Raw genomic sequence first — 27472 nt, 5'->3', positions numbered from 1 at the left:
TTAAAGAGAACTTAGTTACCTCGCTCTCCTTTTCTCCCTCTGCTTCTCATGCCTTTGCCACACAGCATTCAAGGCTGTGGTCTTACAGGTTCCTTGTGGTTTGAAAATCTGAGTCACCCTTGAGACTGCACTCTAAGCGGGGAGAAAGTGGGCCCATGGTGATCTCTGGCAGTGGGACTGGGATGAAAGTGGTTTCCTTGAGGCCTGGGTGGACAGAGGTGTTGTTTGAATTCTTCCAGGCCCTCTACCTTCAGAAGGATAAATACTTTTCATTTTGAAGTTTAAAACTTTTTTTCCTCTTTTTTTTTTTTTGGCGGGGGGCGGGGGAATGTTCTGACTTAAACAGTCTCATCCTGTATTCTTTTTTTTTTTTTTCTTGAGATAGTGTCTGGCTCTGTTTCCCAGGCTGTACTGCAGTGGTGCAATTATGTTTCACTGCAGCCTCAACCTCCCGGGCTCACATGATCCTCCCTCCTCAGCCTCCCAAAGTGCTGAGATTATGGGTGTGAGCCACCATGCCCAGCCCCCTGTATTTTTAAAATTTGTTTTATACTATACTCTAAAGGGGCTTCGAAAGATTTAATGAAGTGGATTCTAATGAAAACATAATAAAATCAAGTGAACGAAAAGTACATAAATAAACAACAAAAGGCCACAGCACTTAGATTTGTTCCCTTTCTGCTTTATGTGAAGAAGTGAATGGCAATGCAGGTGGCTTTGGAGTCAGCCAGATCTGGACTTAAATGAGGTGTCTACTACATAATAGCTTTGTGTACTTGGACAAGTTATATAAAATCCTTGAGATTGCTCTTCAGGGACTACAAAACAGAGAAAATCATACCTATTTCCTAAGATCTCTGCAAATTAAGGTTATAAAAGGAGCACTGTGTTGGGCACATAGCATGTGCTCAATAAATATAATTTATTTTCTCTCAAATCACAGGTACACTTGTGACTTGGCTTCACCCATCCAAAAGCAACCCTGTTAACTGGAGTGCTAGCAAGAATGGAAGATTTGCTTTTTAATGAGACTCTCTGCTGTGATTCCCATGAAGCAATCAGATAAGTCAACTTGCTGAGTAGACTCACTATGCAATACTTTATTTATAATGCATTATAGTTACTTGAAGATGCCTCTGCATTCTTGACTTTTTAGGGAGTAGAATGGACATTTCTTCTTCAACTTTGTATCCTTTATGTATCCATTTACTTAGTTCCTAGTATGTGGTAAGTACTCAATAAATATTTACAGAATTGAACCAAAGACTTCCAACTGTTTCTAAAACAATCCAACTCTGTCAAAATATTAAGACCGTCTACTACTGAAATTATTAAAACAGAAATGCCCTAGACTTAGAGGCACTGAAAAGAAGGCTTTGAGTGGTTGAGATAATGGTGTAGCATAGGTTATTATTTTTCAGAAAATGATGTGAAACTCATGAAAATATCTGTCATGGTGATGAAATTGTACACTAACCTGTTCAAAGCTTTTACTTATTTATCTGTAAAATAAGTTAGTTTTATCAGTCAATTCAAATAAATTCAATGTAATTTAATCCAATGCTTCTCAATTCAGCATTAACTGCTTTCTGGCTCCTTTACCAGACTTTTGAAACTCTATGCCTCCAGTTTATATTTGTTCCTCCAAATAGAGGCAAGATTGGGACCTCTCTCCTTTGCGGGTCCTCTCCGATGGGCTCCTACAGAACTTTGCTTATATCTCTGTCCCTCATTTATTCACTCATCTGCCTTCTTTTCACTTAAAAATAAAGCCTAGGGTCTTCACTCTATGATTTCAAGTCCTAACCTACCTTTCCAACCCTCTCTCTTGTTCATTCACCTTAAGGTCTTAGTGGAACAGAACTATTTATTGTTATTCTAATACAATTTGTACATTTAATTTGTTCATTCATTCATTCAGTTAGTCATTGGATTACAGTGATACTTATCCTATCATCCAGATGAATTAGCAACTGGTAGTGCAGAAGCTCCAGCACGGTAACATTTGACTGAGCTGATAGGGTTTGCCTCCTTAAGGGAGCTGGGGTGGGGTCATCTACTTTCCAGTTTGCATTAAGCTTGTTTTATCATTTTCGTGATTGTATGATTTAATCTCTAACCAACTTTCCTTTTCCATAGACCAGATCAAATATAAGATTAAATTATATAATGTATAAATCACCTAGCATATGTGATTGACACAAAAGAAATATTAATTAATGTCTTTCTCTACTCAGATGACACATTTAGTTAGAAACAGAGATAGGATAATAAAATGATCCCTTAACACCCACCTAGAGATCTTTCTGTTCTGTCTTTGCCATCCATCTTTCAATGATTGATCACTATAGGTCAATGATGAATCCTGATATATTAGGCATTAACAAACTTCAGAATTCGTCCATAATGAGAATCACAGGGTTTCAGGACCAACTGAATTTGGAAGACAGCTTACCTCCTACATAGAGTGGAGAGTCAAAATTCAGAGTGGACTGCTTTGACAAGTTAGTGATGATTTTGGGGTTCCCACCATCCACGGACAAAGAGAGACTCTGATCCAAGGCAAGTAGTTCCACAATGTGGAAGTTTCCATCATTGATTGTCTCCACACTACAACGGAAAAAAAAATGGCTGATTCTTCCATTTTCTTTTCATTAAAGCAAGGTAGTTAAATTACAAACTTTGATAAGTGCTCCTTGGGAAAAGAGATGGCAATCTAACACTAATGAAGATAAAGACCAGTAGTTGAATTTTTTTTCAAAAATAGGCATTTTCAAGGAGATGTGATTGATTTCAGTTTCTCAGGAACTGAATACAAAATAAGTTTGTTCTTTTATGACGAGAAGTAGAAATAACTACATTTCATCATCATCCAGCCACATTCTCTCAATATGTAACAATTTCAAAGGATAATTTATACATTTGCTTTTAACTTTCATAAAAGTACCATTTACCAAGATACTATTACTTCAAATTGTACAAAAAGACAAGGAAACTAGGCCTGTGCCAAAAACACCCTAACACATTGACCTTAGGCAACTGCTGGCTTCTGCTCTTAAAAAAAAACTGTACATTAGGACTTACCAGAATCAAACACACACACAAATGCAAGGAGAACCAACTTGGTGGGATCTCAGTACTTTTTGAAATTTGTTAATAATATCCTCTTTCTGTGCATTTTCATCAACTGATATTGCTGTGAAGAAGTTATCTATGCTCACTGGAGACATGGGAATAGCAGATTAAATAAAATGCTTAACATAGTGATATCTAGGAAATATTGCAATGACAGTGGCTGTCTGGATTCTTCTCTATAATTTTCAAGGGCCAGGTCTAACAATTATTACTGTCACCTTCTAAAAACCTTGGAAGGGCTTATAGAAATTGATGAAGTGAATAAAGACAAAAAGATGAAGAAATGTAAATGGAAAATGAGGATTAAAAAATAAGATGAAGTTGAGTGCAATTAGTAAATATGTTTTACATGGTTTTAAAGTGTAGTTGCATATCTAACTCTGGTATTACAGCAGGCAAAAAAGCAAACCAGACCAATGAAACAGGACCAAAGAAGAAATAGGACCAATACACAGTGCAGTGTTAAGAATGTACTTACCTTTCGCTATACAGGAAAAACATGGCATAATGGAAGTTGGGATCAAAAAGTTAATGGTGATTATTAAAGATCTAACATGCTGGGATACTGGGAAGACTGGAAAAGGCTCCAACATGGAAACATGGGAGCATGTGATAGATTATTCCTAAATGTGAATACTTAATACTCTGTATACAAGACGACTGCTTAAATTTCTAGGCACTGATATTTAAATTTGTAAAATGGCAAAGTCTAGGGAATGATAGAAAAATGCATTAACATATTTCTGCATGGTTCTCACCACTGGAGTCTAACCATCTTCCGTTGTATGCTGACAGGTAATAAAACGTTTTTTGATTTGAGAACAAGAGAAATCATTCTGCAGAATTGTGAAAACACTTGACATTCTTTCTGTTTAGGTGGTTAGAAAAGTCCACGTTTACAGGAATCTTTGATAGCCTGTCTCAGGTAACAACTTTATAAAATTAAATGTTAGATATGTCCATCAATATTTTTGCCTTTTACACATTTAATTATCCTAACACTTAACATCAATACAATTGGCAGAGGAAAAAATTGACCAGAAAATTATTTTATAAGTAAAGTTGCACACCATCCATTAGTGGTTTTAAATATGACTCTCTTCTAAGAGGGTATGCCAAGTAGTAACATTGGCTAATGGTTAAGCATATAGACTCTGTAGTCAGATAATCCTGGATTTGAATCGTGGTCCTGCATTTATTAAGTGTTTGTTTTAGATAAGTTACTTTATTACTAATATATTTCAGTTTTCTCTTCAGTAAATGCTAATAAATATTTCTGCCTTCCATGGTTAATTTGAGGACTATGTAAAATGACTGAAAGATACCCAGCATAGCAAAAATTAATGTTAGATATTGGTATCACCATCACTGTCATATCGGCCCCCCACCCAACCACGATCATCATGATACAAATAATTCAATACCATTTCTGAATCTTCTTTAGTAAAGAATTTACTTTCATTTTAAATATTGATTGTAAGATAATGTTAAAGGCTGGCAGAAATATAACAACTTCTTTGGGGGCACATCTTGTTCAAGTTACTGAAAGTTTTAAAGTAAAACATTAAAATAAAGACACACATAGAGAGAGTAGAAGTGAATTCCTTTTTACTTTGAGGTTATACACAACTTTTCAAGTAGTTTTATATGGATGTCCTATCAACATCAACCTTAATAAATATTAATAATGAGGCCCCCCATTTCTCTTTAAAATTGCAAAGAAAAGACCCATATATTACCAAGGAATGGATTCTTGGTCACATATTGGTCTTAGTCAATTCAGTCACGTCATCATCAATGATGGTGTTTGATGCAGTACAATCGTATGGTTTAAGTTAACACACTTTACAGTTTTAAACACCCTAATGCAGTGTCTCAGATGGGAACTTGGAGGTAGGTAGTTTCATCATCAACTCACTTTGCTTATTGCTCCTTTATTCCCTCCTCTGTTCCTTTTTACTCTTTTTTGGAGTACATGTCTTAAACTCTTGCTAATTGTAAGCTAATTTAAAGTATCATCCATGTATTATTTATTTCTGAAAATACGTGGTAAGTAAATACAAGGGAGATGTATTAGGAATAACATATATCAATTGTTTTTAGCAATACTCCTAGATGATATCTATAGATAATCATCACACTTCAAGCATGTTTAAAACAAAACCTCTGAAAATTCATTTCATAAAACATAGTTGGAAGTTTCAGTGGCAGTATCGTCAAGGATAATGCTGAGAGATAAATCTTGCTCAGCTTGTCCTAGCTCTCATTAGACATGTCATCTTTGGTTAGTGTGACCTTAGGTGATTTTTCTTCCTTTTAAGAGAAGTGCAAATAGGAAGAGCAAAGGATTATATATCACATACTAAGGGCCAGGTACTAAGAACTTTACAAGTATTACCTCATGTAAGCTTCACAACAAGAGGTGAGCACTGAGGACATCCAAGGTGACACATCTAGTTAGTGGCTAAACAGTTCTGAAGCCAGGTTGTCCAGCTCAAGTGTATGTGCTCTTAATTATTATGCACTACTTTTACAACCGAAAACCTGAGGAACACCTATTCCTAGACAAATGGCATGTGTTTTCACCACTAACAAGCTTTTAATACATGATTTCTGTCCCAAATAGCCTGGGAATAAAGTTCTATAGTAAATTACCTTGTATGATAGCAAAACTTGATTCATTTACTAAAAAACACTGAATTGTTAATAAAAGTAATGATCTTACAATAAGAGTTTGAAGAATGCATATAAATTATATGGATTTAAAAACTGAGTTTGGATTTTATTTTCCCAATTATGAGTGAGATTATGAGTGAGATAGACTGACTATACTTTTCTCTCCCTAAAAGCTTTAAATGTCTAATCTGATCACACCAGAACTTCCACAAGACTTATCATTGAGATTAATTCCATTTATATCTTCCTGGAATTAAATGAAGCCTCATCTTGACCTCTTAACAGGTAAGTACAGTAAAGTTCATGATTTTAGATTCCTTTTTTTTTTTTTTGAGACAGAGTCTCGCTCTGTCAGCCAGGCTGGAGTACGGTGATATAATTATGGCTCACTGCAGCCTCAGCCTCCTGGACTCAAGTGATCCTGCTGCCTCAGCTTCCTAAGTAGCTAAGACCACAGCTGCATGCCACCATGCCCAGCTACTTCTTAAATTTTTCTGTAGAGATAGGGTATTGCCATGTTTCCCAGGCTGGTCTCAAGTGATCTTCCTGGCTTGGCCTCCCAAAGTGCTGAGATTACAGATGTAAACCACCACGACTGGCCAATTTGGTTTTTAAGATGGTATTTTACACATGGGACCTAAAGAGAATTTTTCAGAGTTAATTACATTCTAACTTGGTGTTTCATGCTGTCTTTTCTAGCATGAGATAAACTGGAGGATGTCCAGGAATCCTTTGTCTACACATTCGTTTAAAATTAAAGCAGTAGGCCAGGCGCGGTGGCTCATGCCTGTAATCCTAGCACTTTGGGAGGCCAAGATGGGCGGACTGCTTGAGCTCAGGAGTTTGAGACCAGCCTGGGCAATATGGTGAAACCCTGTCTCTACTAAAATACAAACAAAATCATCTGGGCGTGGTGGCGGGTGCCTGTAATCCTAGCTATGCGGGAGGCTGAGGCACGAGGATTGCTTGAACCTGGGAGGCAGAGGTTGCAGTGAGCCGAGACTGTGCTACTGCAGTCCAGCCTGGGCAATATGGTTAAACCCTGTCTCTACTGAAATACAAACAAAATCATCTGGGCATGGTGGCGGGTGCCTGTAATCCCAGCTATGTGGGAGGCTGAGGCACGAGGATTGCTTGAACCCGGGAGGCGGAGGTTGCAATGAGACGAGACCGTGCCACTGCAGTCCAGCCTGGGCAACAAAGTGAAACTCTGTCTCAAAAAATAAAATAAAATAAAATAAAATAAAATAAAATAAAATAAAATAAAATAAAATAAAATAAAAAATAAAATAAAAGCAGTGATCGACACATCAGTTGCTACATAGTAAGACTGCCTGAGCTAGAAAGCCATAATCCACTTTTCAGTCTATAGCAGCTGTCTCCTACATACCCACATGTAATGCATGGCATCCTTTTGGGTTCTGATAAGTATTGATAAACTCTCTTTCACCACTCCCTAGGGAACAATACATTTTATGATTCACAAAAACTACAAGAGAACCACTTAACTTTGAGCCTTTCCACTGGGAAATTGAATTGCATTTATTACTGTTACTATGAGGTTTAGTTTTACTACGCTCACCTATTTCCTGAGATTTGTTTTCTTGAGTTTATATACTGGAAGTGGATACATGAAAACAAAGCAGTTCCCCAACTGTTTGTGGTCTGCTACAGAAAAATAATTCAGAAACTTGAGGCTTAAAAGAGGGGCTTTAAAATGTCTCTGATTTTCTTTCTCTACTTTGCTTACACACAACACACTAACAATGATAAACATAATGTATTTCTGTAGTTTAATAAAAGACTGTTTTTCCTTATGTGCGCTTCAACTTCTTGCCTTAAAATTTTAAAGTATCTGGGTTGGGTGCGGTGGCTCACGCCTGTAATTCCAGCACTTTGGGAGGCCAAGGTGGGTGGATATCGAGGTCAGGAGTTCGAGTCTAGCCTGGCCAAGATGGTGAAACCCCGTCTCTAGTAAAAAAACAAAAATTAGCTGGGCATGGTAGCGCATGCCTGTAATCCCAGCTACTCTGGAGGCTGAGGCAGGAGAATCGCTTGAACCCGGGAGGTGGAGGTTGCAGTGAACCGAGATTGTGCCACTGCCCTCTAGCCTGGGTGACAGAGCAAGACTCCATCTAAAAAAAAAAAAAAAATTAAAGTATCTGGTGACATATTCCACGCTTTGGAATAGGAACTGGAACCCAAACTCAACTGGTCATCTCATTTTGGTGTTTCTGGGCTGATGATACTTCACCTGTGAAGTGGGAGTGATACTAAAAGTATTCTTGCCTATCTCTTTAGTCAAAAGGAATGGGAAGCCAAATGAGATTAAAGATATCTATGTAGGCTGGGCGCAGTGGCTCACGCCTGTAATCCTAGCACTTTGGGAGGCTGAGGTGGACGGATCACAAGGTCAGGAAATGGAGACCATCCTGGCTAACATGGTGAAACCCCGTCTCTATTAAAAATACAAAAAAAGCTAGGCATAGTGGTGGGTGCCTGTAGTCCCAGCTACTCAGGAGGCTGAGGCAGGAGGATGGCATGAACCCGGGTGGCGGAGCTTGCAGTGAGCCGAGATCACGCCACTGCACTCCAGCCTGGGCGACAGAGCAAGACTCTGTCTCCAAAAAGAAAAGATATCTAAATATACCTGTAAGAATTTTTCAAAAGAAAGCTTTAGAAAATAGTTGTTCAAGTAATATTTTAATCAGTACTTTTAAAACAGATTAACATGAATAAAATTCACTAAACTAGAAAGGCTTCTCTAAACTTGAACATACTGTACAGTGAGATGTCAGGCTATAAAATTCCCACTTGGGTATTTATTCTTCAGTATCCAGATATTTGAGCAGGAAGAGTATCCATGAATCATCAGCATTACTCACTATCGTGAGCCGACTGTGCCAAGCACGATGTTAGGTGCTTTACATTCATTCAATTCTCATAACCAAACATGAAAAGCAGATCTAATTGCATTTATTGAGATAAGGAAAATAAAGCACAAAGAAATGAAGCAATTTGCCCAAGGTTATAAGCTAGTAAACGGGAAACTTTCCATATGGCATATCAAGAATGGCTGAATAAACATCTTGAAAACAAGAATACCATATAGATTCTGTCTACTCTCTGTCTCTCCAATGAGACTGAACTTCTCAGATACAAAGATAATCTTTGTTGAGTTTCTTTTGTATTTTTGTTGAAATGAAAGCCTGTAAATTGCATAACCCAGAGTGTATGTAGCCAACCAAATGTAACGGTAGGTGACAGAAAGTCCCCTGAATTTGAGCAGGTTGCCTAAATATGAAAACCTGTACACTAGTAAGGTGGTTCATCTGATTTTCTTATTTTTAAACAGTAGCTAGCTGTGTTTCCAAAGAAACTGCCTGGTTTGGAAAATGACATTAATTTGAATCTAAAAAAAGCAGCATATATTTTTCAATAATAACTTTTGTTAAAAAAAGTTTATGTTTTTCTAGATGAAAAGAAACTCACTTTGAAAGACAGCAGATTATTAGCCTACTTGAGAATAAAAATTTAATACTCCAGCCCTGTCTGAGGACCTACTGCTTAAATTTAGGATGCCATTCATTTTTCCATTCATTCATGGCACTATTACTGATATGGTTTGGCTCATCTTGAATTGTAGTTCCCATAATTCCCCATGTTATGGGAGGGACCCAGTGGGAGATAATTGAATTATGGGGGCGGTTTTCCCCATACTGTTATCATGGTAGCTAATGAGTCTCATGAGATGTGATGGTTTTATTGGAGTTTTCCCCTTTCGCTTAGTTCTCAATTCTCTCTTGTCTGCCACCATGTAAGACATTCCTTTCGCCTTCTGCTATGATTGTGAGGCCTCCCTAGCCATGTGGAACTGTGAGTCAATTAAACCTCTTTTTCTTTATAAATTACCCAGTCTCAGGTATGCCTTTATCAGCAGTGTGAAAACAGGCTAATACAATTACTAAGTCCCTCTTTATGCTATTCTCTAAGTGCTGTAAAGATTAGGCCCGTGCGCCATATTCCAAATCCATTCCCTTGTTAGGCAGCTCATTTCATCTATGTTGCTGGTTACAGTCCTTTAGGCAGTAGGTTGCTGGCAAATGTTTAACAACTGGTACTGTTAAAAAAAAAAACAAGAACAAAAACCTGGATTTGTAGGCTTTGCTGATTTTTGTGGTGCGAATATTCCCAGTATGGCTGATTTCAATGTGAGCATCAAGCATGATGTTGTAGAACTTGGATATGAGAAGAGATGCAGACAATCAGCTCTCAAAGTACATATTCCTTTTACACAAGGGGTTCTCAAAGTATAGTCCCTGGAGTACAAGATCTCCTGGAAACTTGTTAAAAATGCAAATTTTCGGGTCTAGCTAAGAGCTACAGAATCAGAAACTAGGGGTGGTGCCCAACGCCTGTATTTTAACACGTTTTTCAGGTGACTCCAATGCAGAGTTTTGGAAACAACCATTCTACACTACTGCCTGTATGCTTGGTGCTGTTAACAGCAGGCATGTCTACAAGAAGCCATGATCTTCTATCCAGATGTAACAGATAAGATGAGAAAATATGCATACTACTTTATTTCTATGCTAAAAGAATAATGACTACATCTTGAGTTTTCTCAAACACACTTCAAGCTATGTTAACTACTGTCTTTTAACTTTTAACATAGTTGGCTGTGTTTTCAAAGAGGCTGTCTGATTTGGAAAATGACATTAATTTGAATTTAAAGAAAGAATCACATATTTTTCATTAACTTTTGTAAAAAATGTTTCCCCTTATCTAGATTAAAAGAAAGTCTTTTTGAAGGGCAGCAAATTACCAGTCTAGAGATAATTTCATAAAATAATTGTCTTCATACTGATTTATGTGAAACAATAGTTGACATATAAAATAAATTTTAACCAAAAATACCCTATAGAATTAATAACTGTATTATTACTTTCCCCTCATTTTATTAGGTTTCATTTTGCTAAAATAAAATCAATTTTCTTCAATGTGGAGAATTAACCAGGCAATTGAAATGATGCACCTGAGGTATAAAATTATTTCCAAGTGCAAGGCCCAATAATATATTAAATAATGCAAAATTTGGAAAACAATGTTTTACCAAAGTAAATTTTATATAACATAGAATTATGGCAATAAAACTGAACTTAAGTGGAAACAAATCAAAATTTGAAAATGTACTTCACCCAGACAAAATATTTATTAGCAACTAATGGGACAGCCGATTGCAACACTGTTATTGATAGATTTTACTACAGGGATGGAGAAGTACTATCTTTCATCAAAGATTTTACACTGTAGTAAAGGCCTGGCCCAGGACAGAGGTTGCCTTGCTTGGCATTTTCTGGCATTTGAAAAAAGGCCAAAAAATTAGCCGTATCAGAGCTAAGAGTTATGAAAAACTGCAAATTGAAGGTAAAGGAAAGGAGAGGATTAAGAGTAGATCCATTGCACCTGTCATGCCTTTCAATGAAAGAAGGAATGCAATGGGAACACAGGTTTGGGTGAAGCAAATGAAATAAACTCAGTTTTGGACATCCTGAATTTGTGATACCAGTAGCCATCATTGTTTATGGTTTACCAAGCATTGTTGCAAATATTTTACATTTATCATGTCGTACAATTCTTACCGTAATCTCACAAAAAGGACACTATTATTTGTTATCCCCATTTGCCAGATGAGGCCCAGGGAGCTGAAGCAATCTGTCCAAGACACACAGTTAGTTGATAACAGAGCTGGACTTGAATCAAGCCAGACTATCTCTAGAGCAGCAGCTTTTTCTATTATTTCAATTTTATTTTTGAGTGGTAATGACATTGAAATGGCTCAAAAATCAAATGGATATAAAATGGTATTCATGCAGAAGTCTTGTTTCTATTTCTTTTTGTCTGTGTCTAGTTTTTCTTTGTGCAAATACATGAAAATGTAAGTGCTTATATTTATTTCCTTCGAACTTGTTCTTCCTTACATTTCCTTCCTGTCTTCCTTCTTTTTTCTTCATTGCTTCCTTTCTTTCTTCCTTTTTTCTTATATTATTAATTTTCTCAACATAAAAATAATATTCTATATTTAATATGTTAATAACATGTATTATACATATCTATATATCTGAATTCTTGGTAATTATTGCCTCTTTTATTAAAAAATAAGGTCATAGCTTTTCTGGATTGGAAAATCAAGAACTTTTTCTTTGGTCATAAGCCAAAAGGCAATAATTAAATTAAAGCTGTATTTGCTCTAGGCCTCACATTTTGTATCTCTATTAGATGATCCACCACCAGAAACATGGGCTTGCAGCTTCTAATAAAGAATATGAGATGGACGGATCACGAGGTTGGAGATCGAGACCATCCTGGCTAACACGGTGAAACCCTGTCTTTACTAAAAATACAAAAAAGATTAGCCAGGCATAGTGGTGGGTGCCTGTAGTCCCAGCCACTTGGGAGGCCGAGGCAGGAGAATGGCATGAACCCAGGAGGCGGAGCTTGCAGTGAGCCAAGATGGCACCACTGCACTCCAGCCTGGGTGACTGAGTGAGACTCTGTCTCCAAAAAAAAAAAAAGAACATGCAACATAATAGTCTCTTTATAAATGTCACAAGATACACTCCATCCTTTGTTAGGTGAAATGGCAATGAACATAAACTCAAACAAACTCGTTATGGTAGGTCCTTGTTTGGACATAATTACTTGGGTTTCTACAAAGTATTTAGAAATATTTTGCCATATGTGATATGAATGCTAGCTTTAATAAGCCAAACTAAAAACCTTTACTATGGCTTCTGAGAGTTCTGTGCTGCACCATTACATAAAAAAATTTTTAAAAATTAAAAAAAAATGAACCACAAATTTCTGAAATCTTTTTATGAGCTGAAACACATTGAGGCAAGAAAATTTAAGGCCTCGTAATATCTAAAATCTTGGCACTAATTCATCACCATTTGGAGATAAAATAAGTATTGTATTCAACTTGGAAACCAACAATTATGTGTTTGTTTCCATGCTCCAAATATTCACAAGTGGTGGATATCAAATTCCATTCATGGCTACATGTGGCATGTACTTTCCCAGAACTATTATGAAGCATCAAATAAGATGTGAAGACTTTTAAAGCACATTGATACATATGAGAATATCAATAACATGCAGGCCAGTGTCTCCACTTTATGTCATAATCAATGCCTATTCTTTTGTTGCCAAGTGTGTCTGACCTACAGATATGTTTTGTTCATTATATATAGTATTAAAAATGCACACTGATATCTAAAGGAGAGAAAATTTATATTAAAAAACCCCCAGATTTCTGCCTTTTTCCTGAAAAGCCAAGAGTCTGGAAAAACCTAAGTCCATATTTTCTCCACGAAGAACTGAGTAGATGAAATCCTGTTTTGACAAATATTTACTATTGGTTCATTCCAGTCACAACCACTTCTTTTATATTGCCAACATCAAGGCTATTTATAATAAAATAATACTTATGTAAAAATTTAGATCTTTTACAGAATAAAAGGGTGAGAGCATATTATTTTCTTGCACTTGACCTGTTTAATCATTTATGTTACTTATCTGGAGAAACTGACTACTTAGGAGTTTGTGATCCCTTCTCTAAAGGGTGAATTTCTACATGTGAAAAAATTAAATAGCTAAATTGTCTGCAGGATGTTAGGGAATTGGTGTTGGGTTCCAACAGAGGGGCTCTGATAGTCTTATGCAATAAGGACTAAAAATTATACCCCACGAATACCACCCATTTCATGTCTCCAGTATATTATTAATATCATTAATCATTAGAAAACTTCCAAAATGGATGGTCAAGATTCCCTATGACAACATTCTATGAATCCATTTGCTTATTCTGTGTAAGTTCCAAATGAGCAGGGGCTTTGTTCCTTAAAGCTCAGGACAGGTCTGGCACATAGTAAGTGCTCAATAAACCTCTGAGGTATGAATGGCAACCTGAAGTTACTCACAGTGCTGGATATCTTCATTTGATTCTCTGGAGCTCCCTTCCAACTTTCTTTACCCAGCTCTGAGCCCCGGGAAGCTCATGTGCAAGCTACATTACTAGAGTCTATAGATTCCTTCTTTCCCGGCATGCAGTGTGGCCCATGGGGAACACAGACAGGAGATTGTTGGGAGGAAAGAGAGTGAGGTTGTGTATTTCAAAAGCTGGTTGTTTCCTTGAGAACTTACTGCAAACGTCTATTAAAGATCGAGGCTTCTGGCAGGCAAGCCTCTCTACAAAGCCTTTACAGAGCATGAGTTTCCATAACTGCTCCCTCCTCTTGATCCTTCAGGCATATGGGTAGCAACACCTCCCTGCATCCCTTGTTTCCAGCCCCAGGTTACTACACTATCCCAGTCACCTCTTTGTGCATAGCAGTCCCCTTACAAATCCCTCCTCACACTCTCCAGTTTGAGTATGCCCTCTGTTCCTGCCAGGTTTCTCACTAACACCCTCATCCTAAAACCTGCTGGGGCCAACTTAGTCTCTCTCCTCTCCATAATAAAATAATAGAGGAGAAGCAGTTCTTCATTAAGCAATTTTTTTCACCTTTACCCGTAACTGAGAGATCTTCACCTGTAAATGGCAGAAGCTGGGTGAGAGCCGGTGTCATAGCTGGCACGAACACGCCCCCGATAGAGTTCTACCGCGATATGGTCTTTGTCACCCTTATACAGGAGAATTCCGCTGTCTTCATCTGTGGCAATCTAGTAGAAAGTAACCCCGGCATTACTAGGATGTGTACGCAACCAAACGTATTTGATCAGAAAGAGACTGCTAAGTGAGGTGAACGGGTTTTACTATGGTTTATGTTTTCCTGATGGCTATGAGAAAACGATGCTGAAATTATTCCTTGAAAGGTGACTTGTTCTTAAATTGCTTTGTTGCAAATAAATCCATAAAGAAACTTAAAAAGAACAATAAGAAATCCTCAAGTAAACATGTTGGATGTGCTTAGAACTTTCTTTGCTGGAGATTTTCGCTAAACTGCTCCTTTTGCTCCTGTTATAAAGCTTTATTTATAGCATCTGTGAAAAATGACTACATTATCAAAGATGGATTTTTATATCCCATATTTAAAAACAACAAATTCTTCACAGTTATGCCATGTGTAGGGGGAAATCTTTGTTTTTATCCTGCTCTTTGGCCCATTTTGGCTTTTAAAGGATTAATTAGCTAAGTTAAGACTTAAGCCCCAACATCACTGTGCGGTTCTCATAACAATTTGGTGGGGCAAACACTGGAAGGTAGAGAATCATGCCTTCCAGGATTCTCTTCTTCCTGACTTCAAAAGGATCCCCTGTCCCTCACTAGAGTATCAGGGTAAACCAAAAAAGGGGTGGTGTCTACACGAAACTGGCTAAAGTCATTTGAATTAAAAATATATTAAATGATTTTGCTTATCAGATAAAACAAATATGTAGACATAATTTGCCCCATGTACACTATATTTATTATCTTTAATCTAGTGCAGCTTCTTCCATAGGGATCTGAATGACTTGCTTAAAGGTATACAGTGAGTTGGTGGAAAGACTTAAAATTTGAGTTTGTTAATTTCACGTCAATTCTTCAAAGTTCTGGGTGAAGAGTTAAAAGGTGCTGGTTGGCTGAGTGCAGTGGCTCATGCCTGTAATCCCAGCATTTTGGGAGACCGAGGTGGGTAGATCACATGAGATTAGGAGTTCGAGACCGTCCTGGCCAACATGGTGAAACCCTGTCTCTATCAAAAATACAAAAAAATTAGCCAGACATAGTGGCACATGCTTGTCGTCCCAGCTACTCGGGAGGCTGAGGCAGGAGAATCGCTTGAGCCTGGGAGACAGAGGTTGTAGTGAGCTGAGATCACGCCACTGAATTCCAGCCTGGGCGACAGAGCAAGACTCTGTCTCAAAAAAAAAAAAAACAACAAAACAAAAAAAAAAGGTGCTGGTGGTTGAATCCAGGTGTTCTTTCTCGCCTGCACCCTTCCTAGCTGCAGATTTCCTAAGAAAGGCCTCCCCCATGCAGAGGCTGAACTGCAGAGCCATAAAAGCAAATGAATCAAATGTTTTTGTCTGAGCACAAAACAAAGAGACATATTTTTTTTTTACTGTCTGCTTATCAAGTAATAAATAAAAATATTTGTTTTTCATTTTGTCTTGAAAATACAAATGTTGAAGAGAAAAATTACTAACGCTGTCCACACAAGGAGCATTTTCTGTTTTTAACTATTTAAGACATACTATCAATCATTCAGAAGCTACCACAAATGTTTATTCTCTGAAGCTGAATTTTAAGATCCGATCATCTCTCCATAGAGAGAGATCTCTTACCTGAAGTGTTATGTTCGTCTGAGGCCGAACCTTGGCTGAAGGAATCTGAAGATAAGACTCTTTGTTTATAAAATTCACACTGACCAATTTTTCACACTTTTCTCCCTGATAGCCAGGCAAACACTGACATATTGGCTCATTTATTCTGACGATACACTGAGCTCCATTCTGACAATCAAAATTATCACAGGGGCTGGTACGAGGGAGGACCATGGGTGGAGAAAACTCACAGAACAAGCCACTGAAGAATAAGGAGGAAAAAAAATAAGTTGGTACGATTTTACTTAATTGCCAATCTGAATTGAGAGCTGTATAACATAACTGTATATTATATATGTGCACTTCCTTGTTTTTCCAGTTTTCAAGTATTCTTAACTATTAAACAAAATCATCACTGTGCTGTACAATAGATATTCCAAACTTACTCATCCTGTCTAAATGACACTTTGTACCCTTTGACCAACATCTCCCCAAACACCATCCCTCTGTCCTCCTCTTTGGTAACCCTCATTCTACTCTTTGCTTCTGTAAGTTCTACGTTTTTTGTCTTAAAATTTTTTTATTTTAATTTTTGTGGGTACCTAGTAAGTGTATATATTTATGGGGTAAATGAGGTATTTTGATACAGGCATGTAATGCATAATAATCACATCATGTTAAATGAGGTATCCATCCCCTCAAGTATTTATCCTTGTGTTACAAACAATCCAGTTATACTCTTTTAGTTATTTTAAAATGTACGATTACACTATTACTGACTATAGTCACCCTGTTGTGCTAGGTCTTATTGAACACTAGGTCTTATTCATTTCTGCTTTTACCTGTAACCTTCGGGGCATATGCACGTATAGCCGTTCACTGCATCCGTGCAGTGGGCTCCGTTTTTACACTTGTTGTCTTGGCAGTCGTCAAAATCGATGTCGCAGTGTTCACCTACGTACCCTGGTGTGCAGTCACATCTGTTGGAACAAGCAGGTAATGGTTTCAAACCCAACTGAGCCAAAATAAGTAAACAATGCATTTTATCTAGACACAATGGCACCATCTTTAAAATACTTATTTAGAATAGGCTCATAGAGCCCCCACATTAATGGATACCTAGAAAATCAAACTGTTCTGCAGTATGTTCTATGTTCTATCACTGTGATCTACCAGAGAAATAGTGATTTTATCTCCTTGATGATAGTGAACATCCACAGTCCAAATAAGAACAGGGTAATTGTAGCAGGGTCACTCCCTCCCACCCACTCTCCTCCCTCTTCCTTCCTTTCTTTCTCCCCATTTTGTTTGCTTACAGTGCCCTATATTTTCAGTTTGGCCTAATCCATTTGATCATTGAGATTATAAAAGTGCTATGTTGTAAAATTTGCTGGAAATATTAAACATATTTAAAAAAAGATCAACATTTTTAATTTTACAATAGAGACTAGATACATCAGAACAAGGTATTATTTTAAGAAAAGCAAATATATTAATATTAAATACCCTAATTCACAATGAATCCAGATACTCATTATAGAAGAACGGGACTGACATAATGGGTTAGGATAGAAGAACTGATAGAAAATTCACGGGGCCAATCCCATGGACAGTTTTCAGCCTGTTCACCATGGTGGTAAAGGGTCTTGGCTGCATTGATGGTGAGGAACCAGGAGTAATAATACAGCTGACATTCACTAAGCACTTCCTCTGGCCCTGCTCTAACCATGTGGCATCTATGGATTCACTGAATACTCTCCACAGTCCTGTGATATTGGTGGTATTACTTTGCCCACTCTACAGGTGAGGAGACTAAGGAACAAAGAGGTGAAGCAATTTGCCCCCAAACACTCAACTTCTAAGTGCCACAGCCAGGAATCAAACTCAAGCAATCTAACAAGAAAGCTTGTATTTCTAACCACTGCACTATGCTATTGAATAATTAATTCCACAGGCTCCCTTTAAACCTGTACTTCTCTAGTGCTGACCACTGGGATCTCTAGTTATGATACCAAGGATGCAGGACTTTATAGCTGCATGAAGAAAGGCAGTGTGGCACGTGCAGCAGTTTTCAAACTGCATTGTGGACCTATAGGGGACCATAGAATCCCTACAGGTATGGCCATCTATGAGGAGGGGTCTTCTGGAAGCCTCCCTCTACCCTCCACCTTTTCCTCAACACTCTCCTGTTGTGATTTATTAGGCTTACACATTGGCTTCCAAGAGTGTTTTTGATTTGAGTTTAAGAGAGGGTTCACTGACTTTATATATATATACACACACATACACATACATATACACATAACTGCAAAGCCTGAATTCTGCAGAGCTAGGTCATAGTTTTCTCATATATACACATATATATATATACACATATACATACACTTCTACATACACACATACATATGTGTGTATGTATATGTATATGTATATACCCATGTACATGCACATACATATATACACACATACATATGTATGTATATACACACATGTACATACATATACACACATACATACATATGTATGTGTGTATATATGCATATATATGTACATGTGTATATACATATACATATACATACACACATATGTATGTGTGTATGTAGAAGTGTATGTATATGTGTATACATATGTGTACATATGAGAAAACTATAACTTAGCTCTGCAGAATTCAGGCTTTGCAGAATTCAGGTTTTACAGAACTGTGTTTGTACCCCGGCTTCATTCTTAATTGTACGTTATCAACTTTATTTTATTCTAGATTTATTGAGATATAATTGAAAAATAAAATCTTTATATTTTAAAGATGTACATGGTAATGTTTTACACATACATACATTGTGAAATAATTACCACAGTCAAGCTAATTAACATATCCATCACCTCCCATAGGTACCCTTTTCCTTTTGTGGTGAAAATATTTCAGATCTGCTCTCTGAGCAAATTTGAAGTATATAATACAGTATTAACTATAGTGACCATGCTGTGATATTAGATCTCTAGAACTTATTATTCATCTTGTAACTGAAAATTTGTGCCACTGACCAACATCTTCCCATTTTCCCCACCCCAATTCCTGGTAACCACTCTTCTACTCTCTTTTTCTATAAGTTTGACTTTTTAAAATTCCACATACAAGTGAGATCATCCGGTATTTGTCTTACTATGTCTGGCTTATTTCACTTAGCATAAAGTGTATATAATATTGACTAAATTACTTAATCTCTGTAAGTGTTATTTTCCTCATCTTTAACACGTATATAATTCCACCTCACAGGTTTATTTAAAGATTAAATGCATCCATCTGTAAATTAATTAGTATAGTTTTTATATATAATGCATGTTCTATAAATGGCTGGTTTTTAAAATAATTCTCTATATACATCTTTATAATTCTATAAAAGCTTTTATGGTTTAGTCTGTATTAATTATCCACTTTTCTATTTCAAAGCTATTAGGATTTGAAGTAAGGATAATTAAAAACACCCAAGTGAATGTGGCATTACTGAATGCCTAAGGTTTTGTCTGAAAATGCTAAATCAGGATTTGAGAGTTGCTGGAGAGCGGATGAATTAAAACAAATGGGAGTATATAGCCTCTAAGAGTAGCAAACAGACTTTCAGCTCTGCATCTATGAATTAAGAAATAAAATGAGCTCACTGCATAAGCATGCTTGCTTTGCAGCCAGTTGGTTTTAATGCTAAATCATAGCAAAGCAAAGTAAACAACAAGTCTGAAGTTAAATGGACTCTAAGTGGCCATATACATTCTCAAAGAGATGGACAAGGCCCGAGAAGAGAACTTCCATCAATGTTAATGTGAGCAGAGCTGTTGAAGTGCCAAGCATTAAAAGAAAGAAGAAATGCTTTGAAACACTCTGAATTATTTATCTGAAAAAAGAAATCAAAGTGAAAGATAAGAGAACCACACATCCACCATAGCGGCTGTCTAAGAGCTATTTTATATTCCCTTCTCTCCAAATACTATTTTTCAAGACCATTAGAGCTTGGAGTTACATTATGTCCAACATTTTTGTCTTTCTTTTGCTCCTCAGACTGAGTTTCAAAACAGAAAGAAAAAATTTAAATAAGAATTCCTTAGTTTGTATTATCAATAAAACCTATCACATTCCTTCAACTCTATTATCTGACAAGGAGAGAGGAAGAAGCAAAGAACATAAAATACACTGTTTAGAAGCCCAAAGCTGGCTATGTAAGATGCATGTTTGAAAATACTGCTTATGGCATATCATAGTCTAAAAATATCTCAAAGCAATTTGGGAGATTTATGAGGTATATAATAAAGCAATAAAAGTAAAACCAGCTCTGTTAGCTTAGTAATAAGAAAATGAAGTTGAAGTAGCATAGCATAACTTGTCTAAACAACATTTGTCAGTAGAGATTTTCTTTAGCAGCTTCACATCATTTGATTTTTAAGTCTATTTTCTTTCCACAGCTACCTTTCCCACAATGTCGGGAGTAACAGCACACACACTGACTTAACCTGTTTTCTGCTAAACTACATACATACAGCTATGAAATGAGCTTACAAACTATGATGGAAAACAGTGGATTTCCAAATCAGTTAGTCCATAATGCAGCAAAATGCACTTTTAAGAGTGTCTAATTTATTTGATAGCGAGAGGAGATATTTAATTAAGGATTAGTCTTTTTGCAGACAAACTCACTTTCTAATAGTTTCAATTAAGTCTTACTAATACTTTATCTTATACTTACAATGCACAAAGTACTGTCACATCTGTTCAGCAGATGAGCAGTTCTGGAAAACTTTCCTTACTAGCTAATTTCTCTAAGAAATGATATTTATTATGTAAGTGATGTGTTTTCAATTTGCCAAATTAAATTGTGAGTGCATCATTGATATGAAGACTAAAAACAACTTACCTACAGTGTTTGGTTGAATAAAATATAATATAAAGTTTTGTATAAAGTGAAAATGGAATAACACTGGGTTTTTGCCTAGGGTTGTAAACTAAAATATAATGCAAAATAGAATCAAATTTATTCTTTCCTTTTTCAAAAAGACATTGTAGGGAATTAGCAGGTGCTACAACTGTACCTACATATTCTACATTTTTGGATTTTAAACCAAATTAAAGCAAAAGCACATTGTCAAAAGAAAGCTTGAGAATAAATATTTAATTTAGATTGATATTTGAAAAGCAGTGGGGATCTGGCGATTCTGACCCCACTCTCCCACCCGACTTAAAATATCTGATGATCTGTTCGGTAAGTACAAATATCTTAGCAATCCAGCTCAAATTCCATCTTCTCTTATAAAATTCATCCCGACCTGCGTTAATTGTTAATTCTCTGAATTCTATGGCAATTGAGCTTGGGTCATTTCTCTAAGAAGATGAATTAAGTGAAGGTGAATAGCTATAAAGGACTACAAAATCATAAGATGGTATTATTACCATGTGCTGTGGCCATGGCAGGCACTCAATAAATATTGCTTGAAGGAACAAATAATGCTATTTGCTAGCTGTCTGATGAAAGCACAGCTCAACCCCTGTACCCGACTGTGTAATTCCTAAGAATCCAGCCTATTTGCTATACAATACCAACTGTAATGTGAATAAACTATAAAATTTCTTATAGGTAACACATAGTAGAAAAATCACCCAACTGGTAAGTATAAATCCTAGCTCTAGCTCTGCCAATAAATAACCTTAAGATCTCTGGACAGTCAACTAACCTCTCCGGGCCATGGTTTCCTCATGTTTAAATGAAGACTAGATGATCTCTAAACTACTGCCAGCTCTAAAAAGAGAAGTTGCTGTTGAAAGACCCTTAAAATATTACAGGATGGTGGCAAAGAAATCACATAATTTGATAGCAAACATATTTCAGGAATATTGCTGGGGAGGAAAAAGGAAGTGATTTTTGAAGTTCTGTGTTCACTTAAGGGAGTACCCTTAGCGGGATTATAATGCTTTGTCACCCCATGCAAAAAATATTTAAGTTGGAAGAGACACTATCAATAACTACAGTGATCATCACAGGCATAGCCTGGGACTCCCTGGGGCAGCCTGAGATATATGGTCACTGTATCTTTCTCACCTTGGATAGTCCAATTATTGTTTCAGACCGTAACATCTTCAATTACATTAAAGTCAAATTCTCTATTTTACCACAGACTTACCTTCAGACAATGAAGCACATAGAAGACATTACAAATGTCACCGGCTGGGCCTTCAAATAAATTTAAGTAAGCATTTTCAAAGGCTGCTCATTGCCTTAGGTGACTTCACAAAAAAAATCATGGATAAAAAGGAAACCCTTTTTCATTTTTCTTTAGTGTACTAAACAAAAAGTCCGGGGCTGGGCGCGGTGGCTCACGCCTGTAATCCCAGCACTTTGGGAGACCGAGGCCGGTGGATCATGAGGTCAGGAGATCGAGACCATCCTGGCTAACACGGTGAAACCCCGTCTCTACTAAAAATACAAAAAATTAGCCGGGCATGGTGGCGGGCGCCTGTAGTCCCAGCTACCTGGGAGGCTGAGGCAGGAGAATGGCGTGAACCCGGGAGGCGGAGGTTGCAGTGAGCCGAGATCGCGCCACTGCACTCCAGCTGGGCGACAGGGCGAGACTCCATCTCAAAAAAAAAAAAAAAAAAGTCCATATTGTATATCAACATTTAAAAAATGTCACTGATACTAGTGAAGAGGTTCCTTTAATCCTGAGCAGAGGTGTGAAGCTAAGGATGAAGGAGAAGAAGGGCTCCTAAAATAATGGGTCCCCTACCCTGACTGTGAGCAAAAGGGTAGCTTTTGACTTACTTGAATCCCTTTGGAGTTAGGATGCACTTTGAGTCATGCTGGCAGGGGTTCAGGTCCTGGGCACAGAAGTCCAGCTTCTCCTCACACAACTCACCTGCAACAGGGCAAACAGTGTTAGCTCATAGAAAAAGGTCAACAGGCTTCCTGCCAGCAGACTGTGTCATTGTCATGGGTCTTAGAGGTTAGGGCAGCTTGTGATTTAAAACAAAACAAAGCAAAAAACCCAAAACAAAAGCCACAAGGCATGGAACCAGGTGGTCCATTATCCAATTCTGGGTCTGCTGTTAAGTAGTGTTGTGATTTTGGACAGCAGGACTATTGTGATCTGTGACTAATATGAGCACCTTCAGAATATACTATGGGAATTAGAAAAAGGAAATCTGAATGCTTTTCAATGGCGTTGTTTATTTTGGATTTTTTTCTTGATATATAGCATAGACCCAAAGGATGAATAAATTGCTAATGATTATTCACAAACTGAACCCACTCAGCTCACCAGCACCCACATCTAGAAACACACCATGTACCAGCACCCCAGAAGCCTTCCCCCCGGTCCCTGCAAAGAGGATCACTATCATGACAAGACCATAGGCTAGCTGTGACTGTTTTTGAGCTTGACATAAATGAAATCATTCCATATGTACCCTTTTATGCCTGGCTTATTCTATAGTTTTATGTTTGAAAAAAATATTCTCAAATCTTCATAGTCTCCGGTCTTAAAAGTCTAAAAGAAAAACACTTGGTTTTCTTCTTATGGATCATTGCCGCAGCTCAACAGAAAACTTAGAGCCACATCCTCTGACATATAAAGAAAAAAGTAAAAGGAGACTCAATCCAGAGACAGGGAACATATATTTTTTCCATGAAAGTCAGCTAACTCATGAAATAGAACTTTATCAACAAATGAGAGCTGAAGGCATAACCACGCAGATTCTAGGTACTCTTTGTTGAATCACATGACTGATAATTTCTTTAGAAAATTTCTTCTGATAAAAATAACATGGTTATTATTTCAGATACATTAGACCAAATGTAATTTTCATTTAGAAGACTTTCCCAATTATGGCATAAAGTATTAAGGTGACTGGAAAGGTATTCATATACATAATATATATTAACTTACATAATACATTTTAAGTTATTTTTACCTTTTCTACTTTACTCCTACTTTCGAATTGTTTTATATGCAATAAATGGACAAATAAAGTGACACATCTATAGGCAGCTGTTCATTTCCAGGAAACTACTAAAACTGTCATTTGTAACAGCATCTGTTAAAATTTCAGGCTTGTGCACCTTGTAACAGCACCCCTTTGTTACAAGAGGATCCTTTTAAAATAATACACTGCTAGTTGGTAGAAATCATTGCTTGACAACTAAATGTGGCATATTATTTAGACTTCAAGAGTCTTTTCCCGTGATGCAAATTAATAAATGTATTCATCTAGTTATTACATCAATCTGGTGTATGATATTAGTTTTTATCTGTCTCTTAAAAAGAACTAATTGCACTGTAAGTCTCATATATTGCTTCTATAAGTTTTCTGGGATACAAAAGATTTTTAGCAACATATGCATGATGAACTATTTTTAAACAGGTTTTATTTAAAGGCTTGCGATTTCAAATAGTATTACTCTAAGTTGGATACCTTGATGAAATGCATTCATCATATTTTATCAGCCTACTATGATGAAATCACTTTCAGTTTCTAACCAAATCTATCTGATGGAGATATAGGCTGTTTATAGTAGTATCTATCCAAGACAGTTTGTAAAAACTGATAGTAAAGAAGGACCATTTGAGATACATAATAAATGTCATTTTATGTACTTTTCACTTTATGCTTAAATAAGAAACGGTTTTAAAATTATAATAAAGGGAAATGTTTTATTCTTTATTTACTCTGATACAATCCAACCCAATTCATCCAATCTAAGTCACAGTCCATAAGGATTTACTACATGATGTTGTGCTAGAGGCTGGAGCTACAAGGATGAATGTAATGGACTCTGCTCCTAATCAGTTCTTAATCTACCAGCAGAGAAAGTCTTGAGCTAGGGAAAGAACAGAGACAGAGAATTTCATCTCTAAAAAAATAAAACTGAGAGTTGACCCTTGTCTAAAAGGAATTACTTCACAGACTTGATAATGTAAAGGAGTGAACAAGGACAAAGTTCCAAGAAACTGTTAGCTAACCAGATTGTTAAATCTCTAATCAACAGCTTTAAGATTAAGCATGCCAACTTGAACATAAAAAACTACATCAATGTCAAGTATTCCTTATCTCTCTAAGAGTAGCAAAATAGCAATAATCATTATTGAGATTGTATATGATACTTCTTTGTGACCATTACATAGCTATACACCTGACCTTAGTAAGATAGGTTGACGACTTCAAAAATGATTTGATTTTTGGCCAGGCATGGTGGCTCATGCCTGTAATCCCCGTACTTAGGAGGCTGAGGAGGGCGGATTGCCTGAGGTCAGGAGATCGAGACCAGCCTGGCCAACATGGTGAAACCCTGTCTCTACTAAAAATACAAAAATTAGCTGGGTGTGGTGGCGGGGGCCTGTAATCCCAGCTACTCAGGAGGCTGAGGCAGGAGAATCGCTTGAACCCGGGAGGCAGAGGTTGCCATGAGCCGAGATTGTGCCACTGCACTCCGGTCTGGGTGACAAGAGCAGTAAAAAAAAAAAAAGATTTGATTTTCTTTATTATCACCGAACATTATAATGCTAACAAATATTACAAAAACATTTTCTGCATCCAATTACTGCCTAACTTGCTTTAAAGACCAATCTTCCACCCGACATTCATATCACCTGGGTCTGTTTACTATTTCCTGAATTTATTTCAACTCCATGACGGGGCTAATGGTTTCTCCTTTTGCTTTAATAACATCCTTTCACAATTCTGTTGTCACTTTTCTCATCCATTATATGTTCCCTTCTTTATGGAATCATGCCAGATCTTTTCAACTATTTCTTCTCTATCTCTAATTTTATATCGTGTTTGACTATGCCTATCTTATGACATATATATGGTATATATTTATGTACTTAATGAGCATTTATATCATGCCTACTACTGTATGCTAAACAGTTTTAAACACTGTATAAATATGCAGTCACTTAATATTCATTACAAGCATATAAGGTAAGGTTTTAGGGTTGCACTGTTATGTGTGCATTTTATATTACTGGTGTTTATCTGACTCTCTTTTCTCGACTGTAAAATCACTAAGAGTAGCAAATTCTTGCCACATTTGCTTTTGTGTTTTTTCCAGAGTGTGGTATGCTGACATACTCAAATAATAGTTATTAAAAGGAGGAATCATGCTTTTTAAGGCAAGAGCTCTATCTTGTTGACCTGTAGTCAACTCAGATTTCATTCTAGCCTTTAGAGATTAGTGTAACTTTTTGCTTAATTACTCACTCATGATTAGTAATAACATAGCTTATACTATTCTCTTTAAACATTACTGTGAATTTTCCCTGACTAAATATTAACATGAATGTTTTCATTGGACTGTTTCTTTAATTTTCCTTAATTATATTGGATTCTGCTATACTTAAGGACCGCTTTCAAAAGAGTGCAACAGTGGCGAGATTCAGGAGCTCAATATAAGAAGGGAAACTTAGCAAGCTCCTTAGATGAATACTGGCCTGCATATCTACTTCTCAACCAGTAAGAGGAAATTAGACAAAAGCTGCACTGGTTTTCCAGGAAGAATAGAGATAAAATGACTAACATTAGTCAGCTAATGTATTTTTAGTTACCAATATTGAAAAGTTCCCCCAAACCTCATAGTATTGTGAGGACATGATGCCATTTTTACTTGGTTTTTATTTTAAGTGTAGTCAGAGCTAGTACTGAGTTAGTGGAAAAATAATAAAAAATAGGAGAATTGAGTTTGCTTTTGTGATGACTCAGGTACTGAGATAATATTATCAATGGCTGCCTCCCTTTCAGAGATGATAAAGTGTGAGGTGACAGAAAGGAAAACTGGAAATATTCTTTATTCGACTATACAGAGTTAGTGTTGTACATGATTACCCTATAAGCAGGTCTTAATATGTTTAAACTGATATCAAGAAAGATAAGTCAATCCATTGGAGTGGTTTGGGGCAATGTGGTTGAATATAGGTTAAATGTTGGTGCCCATGAGCCTCTCAAGAGATAGGAGCCTAGGCAAGCCTTGACTCCATGATCTGGCTTCGACCCATTCCTCTAAATCCCAGGAAATCCTATTTATTTATTTTCAGCCATGGGCCCTTAAAATTTCCCAATAGTGTGGAACACAGTCATTGCCTGGCATTTGTGATTTCACTTTTGATCAGATGAGCAAATTAATTTTCCTTATGATTCTAGTTTTCATCTCTTGTTGATAAGAGGTTGAAGCATTCTGAGTGTATGTATATATGTTGGTTGTGTATGTTTTGGCGAGAAAACAAAGAGTGGTCAATCAGGGGGTCTATGGTTACCTCTTCAGGATAAGAGAGGTTAGTAAATGATCTACTGTAACTGGTAATAAATATTGCTGGTAACCAA

At 36.8% G+C, this 27472-nt stretch overlaps 1 protein-coding gene across 4 annotated transcripts in view; it reads right to left on the bottom strand.

The window, feature by feature from the left end:
* The window catches only part of SLIT2 (slit guidance ligand 2), a 368351-nt gene that overhangs the window by 7957 nt on the left and 332922 nt on the right, over positions 1 to 27472 (bottom strand). For all 4 annotated transcript variants that reach the window (XM_019025924.4, XM_019025925.4, XM_055385658.2 and 1 more), the window contains 5 exons: positions 22920 to 23013; positions 16962 to 17099; positions 16141 to 16381; positions 14405 to 14535; positions 2456 to 2610 (listed from right to left, as the gene is read on the bottom strand). In XM_019025924.4, coding sequence (XP_018881469.1) covers positions 2456 to 2610; positions 14405 to 14535; positions 16141 to 16381; positions 16962 to 17099; positions 22920 to 23013 — 759 coding nt within the window. The remainder of the gene's footprint in view (positions 1 to 2455; positions 2611 to 14404; positions 14536 to 16140; positions 16382 to 16961; positions 17100 to 22919; positions 23014 to 27472) is intronic.

This window comes from Gorilla gorilla, chromosome 3, assembly GCF_029281585.2.
Source record: "Gorilla gorilla gorilla isolate KB3781 chromosome 3, NHGRI_mGorGor1-v2.1_pri, whole genome shotgun sequence".
Lineage (NCBI taxonomy): Eukaryota > Metazoa > Chordata > Mammalia > Primates > Hominidae > Gorilla > Gorilla gorilla.
This window is presented reverse-complemented; position numbering and strand designations above follow the sequence as displayed.